Consider the following 15,817-nt stretch of genomic DNA (forward strand, 5'->3'; position numbering starts at 1 on the left):
TAAAATTGTCAGCCATAAAAAAAAAAATAAAAAAAAAATAAAATTGTCAGCCATGTTATAAGCATGTATCAAATATTCATTTCTTTTTATTGCTGAGTACTCCCACTGCTGAACATACGGTCTGAATATACCACAATTTATCCATTCATCTGTTGATGGACATTTGGGTTGTTTTCACTTTTTGTCTATTACAAAGAAAGCTGATATAAACATTTGTGTACAAGTCTTTGTATGGACATATACTTCCATTTCTCTTCGGTAAATATATAAAAGTGGAATGGCTAGATCACATGGTAGGTCTATGCTTAACTTCTCAAGAAAATGCCAGATTGTTTTTTCCATAGTGGTTGTATCATTTTTCATTCCGATCAGCAGGCTATGGAATGACCAGTTCCTCCACATTCTTGCTCACAATTGAATGGCCAATCTTTTATATTTTTAGCTATTCTAAGAAGTGTGCATAAGTATGTCAGGTTTTTAATTTATATTTCCTTAATGACTAGTCAAGTTGAGCATCATCTCACGTGTTTTCAGTATGTCTTCTTTGGCAAAGTGACCATTCAAATATTTTGCACATTTCCTTTGGGGGTGAGGGGATGTTTTATTTTCTTATTAATGAATTGTGAGAATTCTTTATATATTCTAGTACAAGTCCCTTTCTCAGGTGTATGATTTTCAAATATGTTCTTACTGTATGTGGCTTTTTATTGTCTTATTTTTTTACAGAAGAGAAATTTTTAATTTTAATAAAATTCAATTTATCATTTTTGAAAATAGGTTACGCTTTTAGTGCCATATCTAAAAAACTTTGCCTAACTAACCCAAGACCAAAACAGGTTTATAGTTTTATGTTTTAAATTTTGGTCTAGGATGCATTTTAGACAATTATCATATATAAAGTGCAAGGTATGGATTGAAGTGAGGTTTCTTTGGTACCATATGGAATAACCAACTGTTCAAGTACTACTTGTTGAAAAGAGTATCATTTTGAAAATCAGTTGTCCACATACATGTAGGTCTATTTCTGGATTTGGTTTCATTAATTTGTCTAGTTTTACACCATTACTAAAGTCTCTTGATTACTGTAGTTTTATAAAATGTCCTGAGATCAGGAAGTTACTATTCCAACTTTCTTCTTTATAAAGTTGTTTAATTTATTCTAGGTCTCTGGTACTTATGAGTTTGTTACACGAGTTTGTTAATTTCTATAAAAAAGTGTATTAGAATTTGATTGACATTGCACTGAAATCTATATAGATCAATTTGAGAAGAACATCATAATTTGAGTCTTCCAGCCTATAAACATGATGTATTTATGTTTATAAATATATCTATTAATATAGTTCTCTGATTTCTGTCGGCAATACTTTAACAGGTTCTTCACATATTTTTTTCCAGATTTATCCCTAGGTGTTTCATATTTTTGATGCCATTATAAATATCATATTGACTTTTAGTTTCCAACTGTTTATTTCTAGCATATAAAAATATAATTGTTTTTTGTATATTGATCTTGTATCCTGCAACAAACTTGTTAAAATCACTTATTCTGGTCACTTTCAGGTAGATTTTATTGAATATTCTACACAGACATTCACGCCATTTTCCTTTATAAGCTGGATGCCCTTTCCTTCTTTTTATTGCACTGGCTAGAACCTACAATGCGAATAAAAATAGTGGAAGTCAGCTACGCCAAGTATTGTGTTTATGCAAAGATTTTAAGTACACATTTAATTTGTTTATGCCTATTTCTTCTTCAGTGAACTTTGGTAATTTACATATCTCAAGGAATCTGTCCATTTCATCCAAGTTGTCAAATTTACTGGTATGAAGTTTTTCATAGATTTTCCTATTGTTCTCCTAATAACTGTAGAATCAGCAGGGATGTCACTTTTCTCACTCCTGATGCTGAAAATTTGTCTTCTTTCTTTTCTTTCCTGATCATTCTGGCTAAAGAGGTAGCAATTTTATTGATCATTTCACGAACTAGCTTTTGGTTTTACTAATTCTCTCTGTTGTTTTCCTAGGTGTTCAAATTTTTTAATTATGAATACTTCAAACATGCAGAAAATGCAGAGACAATTATAACACATACCTACTCCCTACACTTTTAAAAGAGTTAACGTTGTTATTTCAGAAACTTTACAGAAGTCTCTTTTTCTCCCTACTCATCAGAAATTAAAATTGTATTTATTTCCCTTCTCAGAAGTAACCTGTAACCACCATGCTGACACTGGTGCTTACTGTTCTTTTTTTTTTTTTTTTTAAAAAGATTTTTTTTATTTATTTGAGAGAGAGAATGAGAGAGAGAGCATGAGAGGGGTGAGGGTCAGAGGGAGAAGCAGACTCCCTGCTGAGCAGGGAGCCCAATGCAGGACTCGATCCCGGACTCCAGGATCATGACCTGAGCCGAAGGCAGTCACTTAACCAACTGAGCCACCCAGGCGCCCTGGTGCTTACTGTTCTTATTTATGTTTCTAAAATGTGAACACCATTATCAGTTTGTACCCATAAAAATATATGGTACTGCTTTGGGTGTTTTGCATACTATGCACAATGTCTTGCTGCAAAAGCTTTTTCTGCCCGACACTGCACTTTCAGGTTTTACCCATGTAGAGTCACACAGTTCCAATTTCCATATTTTGCCTGTGGCACAGCATTCCACCACATAAATTTACCATAGTTTATTTACCCAGCTCTTATCCATAGACTTTAGTCAGTTTCCAATTTTGCCATGTCTGATCACATAAACACACATGTGTACTTAGAAGAGCAATTTCTGAGTAGTGGATTCTAAGTATCTTCAACTTTACTTACAATTACTTAATTGCTCTTTAAAGTAGTTGTGTCAATTTATACTCCCATCAAACATATCAACAAATATGAGAGGTCTCCTTTCCCCACTTGCTTAAAAACACCTGGAAAATCAGACTTCTACACGTTTGCCAACATGGTAACTACGAAATTATATTGTGTCTTAGTTTTTTTTTTGTTTTGTTTTTTAAGATTTTATTTATTTGACAGAGAGAGAGACACAGCGAGAGAGGGAATGCAAGCAGGGGGAGCGGGAGAGGGAGAAGCAGGCCTCCCGCTGAGCAGGGAGCCCGATGCGGGGCTCCATCCCAGGACCCTGAGATCATGACCTGAGCTGAAGGCAGATGCTTAACGACTGAGCCACCCAGGTGCCCCTATTGTGTCTTAGTTTGATCTCACTGATTATTGGTGAGATACAGCAAATTTTCACGTTTACTGGCCATTTAAGTATCCTCTTTTGTGAACTGTCCATTTATATTGTTTGGCCATTTTTTTTTCCTACGAGGTTATCTTTTTCTTGTTGATCTGAATAAGTTGTTAAATCTTCTGTCATTTATATGCAGAAATATATGCAATATCTTCTCCCAATCAATGGCTTATGTTTTACCTCATTTTATGGTATCTTGTAACTGTTTACAGTTTTGTTTTTTTTTAAACTTCATTTAAATTTATCAATTCTTTTTAGGTTATTCCCGGGCTTTACTACGCCAGATAAATTTTAGGATCATCCTGTCAAGTTCAATCAAAAACCTTAGTAGGATCCTGATTAAAAATCAAGTGACTTCATTAATTAATATGAGAGAAAAGGCCATTTTCATGATTATGTATATTCATCTTCTATTTTTTAAAAAATTCATTATGCTGTACTTCCCTATTCGTACTTTTCCATTTATTCTTGATTTAATATTGGTAATTTATATTTTAAACAAAATTGTCAGTTCATCTGTGTTTAGAAAGGTATTGCCAAAAGCATCTCACAGTATTCCCTTCTAATTATTTAAATATCTCCTATGTCCATAATTATGTCTTTAATTCTTGACATTTTCATTTGTGCTTTCTCTTTCATCCTTCCTGTAATAGTTTTGTCTATTTTATTATTCTTAAAAAAAGAAACCTAGCTTTTGTTTTAATTGATCCTTGCCATTATCTGTTTTCTTTCATTAAACATTTGCTGTAGGGGCGCATGGGTGGCTCAGTCAGTTAAGCGTCTGACTCCTGATTTCCGCTCAGGTCATGATCTCAGGGTCGTGAGATGGAGCCCTGTGTCAGGCTCCGTGCTGGGTGTGGAGCCTGCTTAAGATTCTCTCTCCCTCCCCCTCTGTCCCTCCCCCGACTAAAAAAAATAAAATAAATTGCTCTACTCTTTGTAATTATCTTTCTTATGTTAAAAGATAAAAAGAACGAGTAACTGTTGAGTTCAGAATCTGGCCTCTCAGTTTTCATTTCTGCTATATCATTTTACTGCTCTCAAAAACTGTTTTTGCTGCATTATGGAAGTTTTGACATATAGCAACCCAGCTGTCACTCAATTTTAAGGATTTTATGATTCCTTACAATTTGTTTTGTTGTGGTATAACTTATTCAGAAGTGTTTTTAGTTTCCAAACATATGGGTTTGGGGTTTTTTCTTTTAATATTTTCATAAGTGATAAGTAAACTTTATTATACTATAGACAAGAGAATGTTGTCTCCATGACATCAACTCTTGGGCTTTTTTTTTTTTTTTTGCAACTCTTTTTGTGGACTAATACTCAATTTTTGGAAGTGTCCACATGTACTAGAAAAAACGATGCATTCTCTAATTACATATGTCTATAAGATTAAGCTTATAAACTTTGTTTCAATCGACTCAACATATTTTCAAAAAATATTTACATACAGTAGAGGATCCTAAAAGTAGCATCTTAAATCCCAGTAGTCAAATAAATTGTCATCAATAGCAATTAATATATCTGGAAGGCAAATCACATAATGCGTGCACATACCTACACAAACACACATTTTTTGTTCCCTATAAATGCTCTGAATCTTGCTCCTGGAAATAAAGCTCCAATTTCTAGTCACACCATCCTCAAGAATTGCAAAGTCCCATATTTTCTGGCTCTAAAGTTACATATAAGTTAAAAAAAAAAAAAAAAGACACAATATCCCCAGACATGTAATTAGGTGGTCCTCTGGTTGAACTATTACAGACTGTTACTCTTGTTGCCAGAGACCCACGCTGTGGTCCGACTCCCAGAGTAACAGGGCAGTGCTCTCTGCCTCTGTGGATCCCCAGTGTGTTGAGATCTGCACAAGTCTTGCTTTTGACACAGCCTTGCCTTTCATGATTGTAAATAATTCAAACATCTACATCCAAAACAAAATCCCATAATTCTTTTGATCATTTCAATTCTCCTTATCCTCTTCAGATCCACTATCCTTCTTAAGACCTGACCTATGCATGACAAATTACTTCTATAGCTATTTTCTGTTTTGTTTCTCACATGCTTCCAAATAATACTCATCAGGCTGTCGGCTTTTATTTTATTTTTCTTGGTTATAATGACAATATTCTTCCTATGACCTGCACATATTGTCAGGTAACTACTTAATGATTTTTTTCTTAATATCTCAATGCTACTTACACTTAATTGCGCTTTCATCAATACATATTCACAAGTATATGCTTCCTGTAACAGTTCTATTAATCACTCAAAAGTTTAATCCATGTTTTTTCTTTTTGTATTTTAAAAGTATCCATTTGCCAAAGCAGTTAATTTATCCTAAAATCTCACCTAATCAACTCATCCTGAGTATTCTATCAATATAGATCTTGTTGATTAAACTTGTTAGAATGCATTCACTCACTCTAATAAAGCCCACTAATAAACTCTGGGGTTATAATTTGATTCTACATAATCCCAGGACTGATGTGGTCAGAATGTGAACAAGTTTGATGGATAACTTCAATGTCTTAAGTTATTTTGAGCAACCAAAGGGCAAACAAAAACTAATAGTACTTTGACATCAATGCAATGCTCAGTATATAGCAAAACAGAGAGATCTGGGAATATATACCTGAATAATTTTGATTCAAACATCTCAGTGTAGTTCTGAAGAGATGAAATGCCAAGTCAAAATACTCTGACTACAAAGAACTTCGTTATTTTAAGTTAGTAAAATTTTCACAAGAAAGTATTATCTAATCTGGGTTCCTGAATCACTAGATGCTGCAAATAGAGCAATTCTTCAACTTACACATTTTAAATGGTGAAATCCCATATACGATATGCTCCATTAGAAGTAGTGAAGAAGGACTGATTTCTCTGCATCTGGATTTTCTGAATAATCAGTTTAGCACTTTCTTCATGATTATGAAGCACAACAAAGTTACCACACCAAGTAATTAAAGCTGGATATTAATGTTTCTGAATTCTAATCTTACCTCAGATCTAACTATCTAAATCACATCCATGTCCTCCAATTATTCTTTTTTCCAAGAGGATTATTTTCCTACTAATATGATAGGAGGCAAATAAAAAACAGGATGTAAGATAGAAACTTTAATCTTGTAGCTAATTTTAAGACAAGAATCTATTATACCTATTATTTATAAATTCCAAACTAAAATGGAATAGTCTTAATCTGAGATTAGCGAGAGACTACTTGGGCAAAGATAAAAAGTTTTTTGTTTTCCTTTTTCTCCTTAAAGAATAATAAATATTGATGAGAACTAAGTTCAGAATATAACCTACATATATACAAAACTGAAAACTTGGGGAAAATAAACTGATATTGTACCCTGCATTAACGAATAATGGCTTCCCTGATCTTCCCTACCTCCCTATAATCTGTTTTCATCACTGCAGCCAGAGTAATCTTGTCAAAATCTAAGTCAATTACTCCTCTGCTTAAAACTAGCTCGTGGTTCCGTATCTCATTCAGAATAAGAAACAAATTTCTTAAGACAGTCTTTACAGACTATTTTACAGGGTCTTTCATAATAATTTGCCACCGCTTCCACCCCTCAGATCCAAACATTTCTGATCTCACCTCCTCCTGTCTCCCCTAGACTCTCTCTACTCCACCAGTCACTGTGTTTCCTTGGGTATTTCTTGAACATGTCAGGCATCCTCTTGTCTCATGGCCTTTGGGACTGTGGCCTGGGATGCTTTTCCTTCACTTGGCTAATACTCTTACCTTCTACAAATCTTGACTCATGTCAGTCTTCTCCTAGTGAGGCTGCCCCTGACTCCCTTTTTAGTAACTACAACTCTAATCCCACTCCTGGCACTTCATCCCCTCTGCCCTGCCCATTTTTCATAATAGCATTTATTGCGTTCAGACACACTACAGTTGATCCTTGAACAATAGGGGTTTGAACTGTGCAAGTCCACTTATAAGTAGATTTTTTTCAATAAATACAGTACAATACCAAATGTATTTATTTTCCTTATGATTTTCTTAGTAACATTTTCTTTTCTCTAGTTTACTTTATTGTAATAACACAATATATAATTCATATAACGTACAAAGCATGTGTGAACTAACTATGTTATCAGTAGTAGTTAAGTTTTGGGGGAGTCAAAAGTTATACATGGATTTTCGACTATGCAGGGGGCTCAGCACCCCTAACCCCCTGCATTGTTCGGGGTCAGCTGTATATATTTTCCTTGTATTTATTATCCATTTTCCCAACTAGAATGTTAGCTACATAAGGGCAGAGGTTTTTCTTGTCTCTTCTTTAATACTGCATGCCCAGTACCTAGAATCTTACCACACACAGCAGGTACTAATTCAACAGCTGATGAATTAGTGGGGAAAAAAATTCAAAGCAGCCACAGTGAGTAAACATTTTCATTGTTCCTGAAGTAAAGATCTAAATTCACTAGTTTCAATTTCATAATTAGTTTAAGATTAAAAAGAAAAAGCTTAATTTATAAATGGGATTTCTAGGCTATGACCAATCCTGAACACACTTTATATAGCAACATTACCTGATTATCTGAATATGAATTTTCTTATTTAGTAGTCTCCAAATCAAGCATTAATTTCCTAATAAATTCAGTTGCCTCCAGGCAGCCTTATCACTAAGATATGTAAAAATCCAAGGATATCATCTTAGCTAGAAGGAAAGCTTGCAAGACAGCCTATAAATGGGGAAAAAAAGGAGAAATAGTCTTCTTCCATTTTTCTTGAGGCAAAATGCACATGCACCAGCAGCCAATCATAATTTTGACAATGGATGGTGGGTCACTCATGGGAACAGGACAGTACAAGGAGAGTAAATACATATAAACAATAAATTGGTGATTTTAACAAAAGTAGCTTCATATGAAATTAGTTAAGTGGTTAATATACCTTAAGGGTATTTTTTAAATTGTTTTTGAGAGAGAGAACATGAGTGGGGGTGAGGGGCAGAGGGAGAGAGAGAATCCTCAAACAGACTCCCTGCTGAGCACAAAGCCATGACCAGGAGATCATGACCTGAGCTGAAGGCAAGAGTTGGACACTTAAACCAACTGAGCCACCTAGGTGCCCCAATGTGGTTAATGTACTTTAGAAAACAGAATTTAAAAATTCAACGAAAAGATTTTCAATTCTCCAGATTAAAAAAAAATAGATTCTAATGTTATTTTTTTAACTATGCTTCCCAAAAGACTTGATACATTTCATTGCTAGATTTTTCAGAATTTCTGCTAGATTTCCCTGTGACATTTGTAAGATTAAAGGATGCTTTGAATATTTGCCCCTTACCAGTTCAACTATTGATCTTGCTTCCTCTTGAGTGCAATGGAAAGGGCTGTCACATACCTGCACGTTTGTGCTGGAGAGGAAAAGACAGTATTATTAATTGGGATAAAAAAGAAGCAATTACCAAAAAAGGAAACCAACTCCAAATACTCCATGTTGAATGTAGAAATCCAGTGAAAAAGGACCTGAATGAATATAAACTGAGATATTTGTACATTCTTGCAGGCAAAGTTATAAATATAGTGCTCCACAGCACTGCACATTCTAGAATTTTTTTAAAATTTAAATAATAGTATACAAATCTAAATAATCTCCTGGTATATAAAAGACTGTACACCACAACTACACTTCGCCTTTAGTGAGGAAAAGAAAAACCAAACCTGACCCACGGAATGATGACTCTAAGGAAGAATTTTCATCTAAGTGAGGTGATGAACACTGTAGCTGGCCAGGGAAAGATGCTATGGTAGCTCTTTCTCAGACAGGTGTGGAAGGCTAGGCAAACCAAGAGTGGTGAGAGGAAAGCACATGAATATGCAAACTCGGTTTTCTTACAGGAGGGAAGGTCAGGAAGGCGTAGGCAGGAGCCCCTTCTATGGTCAAAGCCTTCCCACACAATGGGGAATGACAGGCTGTCTCCACAAGCATGTCGCCCATTGTGTATTTCCTACTTCCTGGATGAAAGCAGAGGCATCATTCCTCCCAAACATATTAAGAAAGATTTTTAAAAATTTCATCAAAGAAATCAGATTAAAATGGATACAGAAAGAGGCAGCAGAGGAGTTAAAGCCAAAGGAAAAAGTAATTAGCAGATCCCTAAAGAAGATGAAACCCACATACACACACACACACATACTTGCCCTCCAAGTAGACTTAAGAGATATATATTATCAAATGCATTTTCATAATGGCTTTTGTGAAATATTTTGGGATATATTGATAAAAAGATCTGTCTAGTTATTTATTTATCTTTGTAATTATATCTGTCTGTAATCAGACATTGGGTAATAGCAATTACAGTTAAGTGGCTGTTCTGCTTTCTATCCAGACTCACAATGTGGGATTTATTTTCATTCTTGGCATGAATAATATTTGATGCAAGTTGGCATAATATCTTTAATACTATTTTGTATTCTCTCTTCCACAGCCCATATTTAAGTAGGCTAAAAACTGAAAAAGGTAAGGCCTTATAAGTCAGATGTTTCCCTAAAGAATGTCAAACCTAAATTTTAAAAGAACAAGGCAAAAAATTAGACACTGCGAAGTCTTAAGTGCTAGTCCTCTAAGGAAAACATGGTGTATGCTAAATATGCCATATACAATGTTTTTAACATTATAACTAAACCAAAGTAAAACATACCTTGGAAATTCTGGGAAAATGATGGTAAGAGAACAGGGGAGTCTTCTCTAAATAGGGCTGCCAGATAAAATACAGAATACCCAATTAAATTTGTATTTCAAATAAGATCAAACTATTTTTTAGTATAAGTATGTCTCAAATATTGCATGAGACATTTATGTTAAAAAGGCATATTGCTCTGAAACTTAGATTTAACTGGGTATCTGGTATTTTATGTTAAATCTGATAACCCATTTCTAAAATAACCCTCTGCCCCTTACGACAAAGCAAACCATCAACAGATATGGGAGAAAAGAGTCAATATTAAAGCCAACAATGTAAATTTTTAAAATTCTGAGTAACTTTTTAAATATCTCCAGTAAAATATCTCAACAAGTAACCAATGTAACTGAGGAAAGCCAAGAGGCTCTGCCGTTTTCACCTTGGACAAATTATTAGTAATGGCTGTTTCAAGAATGAAATGTAAGGTATATACAAATAGACTTAAGAAATTCTTGCAAGACACACCAATATAAAGATGAGAGATCACAAAGCCTCTTGTTTACTTTTTCTCCAATCGGTTCTTCTATTAGCACTTTGTTAGCTAAAAAACAGTGCCAACTTCCTTATCGACATCCTTTTAGTTAAATAAACTATACAATCTGGGTTGTAATATATTTCCCTCAGGATTTAATGTACTTTAAATGTTTGAAGACATGTTCTCAGGAAACATTTTTATTTTCTCTAAATTGGCCCTTACGTAAAAATAGTTAATACTGATTCATATTTATTGATTCAAAAAATTATTCTTATACTAAATGTTAGGGACATGTCTAGATGCTGGGGATACAATATTGAATGATGGAGCCCCTGTGCAGGTTATAATATTTAGGGTTCTTTTTAGTCTTAAACTATGACTATGGCCTGCAAGAGGAGAAGCAGTGTAATCATTTAAAGGAAGGATGACTAAGGTGAAGGTGTCTATTATAAATGAGATTTAAAATAAGGACTAGGGAGAATGTGCTGCTTTCCTTTTTATAATAAGATACTAAATATTTTGTTCTAAAGTTACAAACATTATATAGCCTATACACAATCTTGCTGACCAAAATAAGCAGACATGACATTAGATGATCAGCAATACCAAAAATGTTGTGGATGACAAACCAAACTGCATTTAAAAATAATAAAAAGGTGTATTAATAGATACATAATAGATGCAAAATAACTGACTAAATAAAAAGATATAGAAATAAAAAATTACCTGCAAATAATAGACACATGAAATTTACAAGGCGAACAATATGGAACGTTTTAGTAAAGAGAAAATTATTTTCTTCAAGACAATCTCAAATCAAAGTCATGAGAATCCTCAAAGACAGTGTCCAGGATATAGATTTGCCAAGGCTTTTCATTCTAAAGCAAAGTAGTCAAGAAAAAAGGAGAGAAAAAATTTAAGGAGATAAGAATGACAATGATTTTGGACCACAGCCTCCAGAGTTTACAGAAGAAAAGTAACGTTGAAGTAAACCTATAGAAAGCTAAAAGAACTGGAATTCTCCATACATAGATCAAGTACACCTTCCACGAGAAAGGTAAAAAGAAACACTTTTAAGACCTACACAATTTGGAAGACATATTTGTATATATGTAATATATACAGTTATTCAGTAAGCATGTGTAAACTACTATGTGTCAAGTCCTGTCACTAAGTGCTCAGATACAAACTCAATTTAAAGCATAAAAAAATAATAAAACACTCCAAGTTCTACACAGAGGAGTATACAGCAATCATCTGAGAGTATAGGTAATCCTGCCCAAAAGAAATAAAAATTCGTTGCAGAACTGCTTCTTGAAGAATGAACAGGCATTCACGGAGGAAAGACAATGAGATAGGAGGGGACAGAACATGAGGCTGGAAAAGTAGTTTAACATATAGAAGAGCTGGATTATATTCCAAGATCAAAGGGAGCCACAAGACATTTTTAAGCAAAAATGACAATCACATTTATATTTGTCAAAGATAATTCTGACAGTACTATATAGAGTACATTAAACAAGAAAACAGTTGCAATATAAAACAACTTACGAGTAAATGACAAGTAACTGAATTAAATAAAGTAAAACTGAATTAAAACTGAATGAAAAATTAAATTAAAAAACTCAGACGCTCTAGAAGTGCATCTGGGAATCCATCAAAACTTGAAAAGTTTGGAAAACAGATGGGTCTGAATAAATAATGGTTAGGGAAATAAAATAACCTGGCACAACGAAGAGTACATTTCTGATTTCTTAAAAATAAGGTAGATAAATAAGCCATGGTGGAAGAAAGACCAAAAGGAGCTGGACAGTAAAACTCAAATGGTAAAAAGTCTATTTTTCCTACAACATAGTGGAAAGTTACCTTAGGGAAGAATAGAAATAATCAAATTCTCTCTGTTAAAAGAATATGCAGCTTTCAGAGTAAATACTAAGCAATGGCAAAAAAGAATAAAAATAACAACATAAAGAGACTACTCAAAGTATCAATTACAGAATTTAATACATGCAGGGATCCTGGAAGCAGAAGAGTTGCACTAGATTTGAGAAACAACAAATACCTGTTGGTTTTAAAATATTAGTCAACAATTTACTCCAACAGGTATTTACTGGGTGGCTACCACATGTCAGGCATAAGGAATATAAAGATGAATAAGGTAGCTTTATTCATCTGCTTTGGAGAAGCTTATGTTCCAGAAGAGGAGACAAATTCAAAAACCAAGCAGTTAGTAACTGGTAAATGCAATGACAGAAGTTCACAGGGAGCAAGAAACGCAGTGTCCTGGCATGCCAGCTAGCACGAGGCTAGTCTGAGGGAAAGCTTCCTAGAGAATGCGAAGTCAAAACTAAGTCTCAAAAAGAGGAGTAAGTTATCGAGTTCAAGAAATGAGAAGACAATCATGGCAGAGGAAACAGCATGAATGGCCTGGAAGTTAATCAGAGCATGGTGTTTGTGGGGTGACAAGTGTTTCTAACTTGTTGGAACTGAAGTAAGAGGCAAAAAGTGATGGAAAATGAGGGCAGACAGGTAGCAGGGGCCAAATCCTAGAAGACTTGTTTGCTCTTCTATTAGAAGTTGGGACTTTACAGTTCTTAAGCAGAGAGGCTTATCAGAAGCACCTATATAGGAAGCTTTAAAACATACAGATGCTTAGACCCTACTCCTCAGAGATCCTAATTCACTAGGTTTAAAGAAGAAGACAATGCACTTGAATTTTCCAAGTTTTCCTAGGTAATTACAACACACTATACGTGATTTGAGAGAAATGCTGTGAAAAAAGAAAAAAGAAATGTGGACCTAAACTCAACTGAGTAGGGAAAACAGGCTAAAAAGGAAGGGGGAGGTTGTTAATCACTAACAGTGTATATTTTAAGGAATTAAGAGAAAGAAGCAATTTACTAAGACAAAGGAAATAAAAACTTTACTACTATGAATATATTTTTACAAATCAAGTAGTGATAAAAATAAGAAAATGGACAAAACGAGTTAAAATCTGAAGATTCTGACTTTAAAGTATCTAGATGCATAAAATTTATGCCCAGAAACTTATGTCCTGAAAATTTTTAAGCTAAAAAAATTATTTAGTAGTATTTCTTTAAAAAGATAGAGGTAGAATATAGCTGGTAAGAGAGTAAGTTTGGAATCTGGCTTAAATCCTGGCTCTACCACTCGGTGTGACCTTAGACAGATCACCTAATCTCTATGTGGTCTCAATTTCCTCATGTGTAAAATGGAGATAATGATACGTATCTTACAGGACTCTTGTGAGTATTAATTAGATAACACATATTAAACACTTCAAAGATAGTACAAAGTTCAATAAATCGCAATTCTTACTGTTAACATAATCCTTATCATTACCTAGGAGGCTACAGAAAAATGACTCCAGAGAGTACAAATAAAGTTACCCTCAGAGTAAAGATAATTAGACTCAGCATGAAAGGAATGACATCAAGCGATAGAAAAACTAACCAAAGCAATAGTCTCTAGCTGTGTAGCTGAGGAACCTGGAAAACATATAAACCCTTCAAGGACTGCAAAAGCTTTTCAGAAAGTACCATAAGGAAGAAGACGAAAGCAAACAGCAAGCAAATACTTCTTTGGACACCGAGAGACCCCTTCTTTTTAGAGGAGCTCACCACATGAATAGCTCACTTAGACTATCTTAGAATATCATAAAGAATACCTAGGTCTACTAATTACTAGGATAGTCAGAACTAGAAGGCATTCAGTTATATCCAGTTTTGTTAATAAATTGTATTATTTAAATTAGAAACAACCACCTAAATTTTAAGACTATGCTGAAAAAAAGAGTGGTCTGCATAAGAGGTAAGGGGAAAGGAGAAGATCAACGAACTGACAGTATTACTTGAACTTACAAGAGAACAGAATCTGAAGGTATAATGCCCAAGCAAGCATTTGTGTTGTAGGCAAGATGACCCTCTTGATGACATGGATAAAATATTTCTTTAGACTAATTACTTACTCTGCCTGATTACGCTAATCATTTCTTTTTCTTTTTTTTAAGAGAGAGAGCATGCGAGCGGGGGGCGGGGGGGGGGGGCAGAGGGAGAGAATCTCAAGCAGGCTCCATGCTCAGCGCAGAGCCTGACATGGGGCTTGATCTCATAACCCTGAGATCATGACCTCAGCTGAAATCAAGAGTTGCTTAACCGAATGAGCCACCCACACACCCCTATTCTAGTGATTTCTTTAATGTCTTTCTTGATTCCCAGACTTCATGCTCCAAAAGGGCAGGGACTCTATTTATTGTAGTCACAGCAATAATCCTAATACCAGCACAGTCCCCAGCAGAAGACCCTCAAATCAGTATTTGTTGGAGAGTGAATAGCTTCCCAATTTCTCCTGATTCAGAGAAGGGGACAATGAAGTTGGGTAGTACGCTATAGAATCTGTGTTTGCTTCCTACAGTCAGGCTTATCAGAGCCCACTGTTTTTGTTTCTAAACCTGTTTATGTGAGTTGCCCTTGTTACTATTTCATAATTTAAGCAGTAATTATGCTCATCAAAGAAGGGAGTGTGGAAAGAGAGTAGGTTCTATAAGTAGGCTCTAAAACTACTAAGGCTAAAAAGCCTCAATAAAGGTGACTCACTATAATAACTTGGTGTCAAAGAAAACTGTAAAAAAGGTTTAGAAAAAAGAACCTAAAAATCTATATGAGTTTTTAACTGTAAGCGGTTTAAGGATTAGAGGATCTTATCTTGGTGTTCTATTCTATATTTTGTTAGAATATATATAATTTATTTAGAACCTATATAGAAAAGGTCTTAGCACTATATCCAAAGAGGAATAAATAAACGTACATTTAAATGTTCTAAAATAGGAATACAGGGGCGCCTGAGTGGCTCAGTCAGTTGAGCATCTGCCTTCGGCTCAGGTCATGATCCCAGGGTCCTGGGATGGAGCCCCGCATCAGGCTCCCTGCTCAGCGGGAAGCCTGCTTCTCCCTCTCCCACCCCTCCTGCTTGTGTTCCCTCTTTCGCTATGTCTCTCTCTGTCAAATAAATAAATAAAATCTTAAAAAAAAAAATTAAAAAAAAATAGGAATACAATGTTTGAGTTATGTATGTCACTACCATTTGATTCCCTTTCATCAATCAGCTAGTGATCCAGATCATGCTGGAAAAAAGGCTTATTACTATTTCATCAAGAAATGATGTGCTAGTTACACATAAACAAAATAACCATTTGCATACTGAAAAATCACTAATTTTTTTTACCCCATCTTTGCACATATTACAATGTATTATAATTAAAATGCCTGTTTACTCAACAGTATCCCCCACTAAACTATAAATCCCTTGGGAAAAGGGACCATGTCAATCCCTAGTTTCACAGTGTCCAGCACTTGGTATTGCTTTCCATAA

At 34.7% G+C, this 15,817-nt stretch overlaps 1 protein-coding gene across 3 annotated transcripts in view; it reads right to left on the reverse strand.

Annotated features, from left to right (window-relative positions):
- PPA2 (inorganic pyrophosphatase 2) overlaps positions 1 to 15,817 on the reverse strand; it is an 86,306-nt gene that overhangs the window by 11,976 nt on the left and 58,513 nt on the right. For all 3 annotated transcript variants that reach the window (XM_032400937.1, XM_032400935.1, XM_032400934.1), the window contains one exon: positions 8,553 to 8,622. In XM_032400937.1, the coding sequence (XP_032256828.1) occupies positions 8,553 to 8,622 (70 nt within the window). The remainder of the gene's footprint in view (positions 1 to 8,552; positions 8,623 to 15,817) is intronic.

The sequence above is a fragment of the Phoca vitulina genome, unplaced genomic scaffold, assembly GCF_004348235.1.
Source record: "Phoca vitulina isolate PV1807 unplaced genomic scaffold, GSC_HSeal_1.0 scaffold3, whole genome shotgun sequence".
Classification (NCBI taxonomy): Eukaryota; Metazoa; Chordata; class Mammalia; order Carnivora; family Phocidae; genus Phoca; species Phoca vitulina.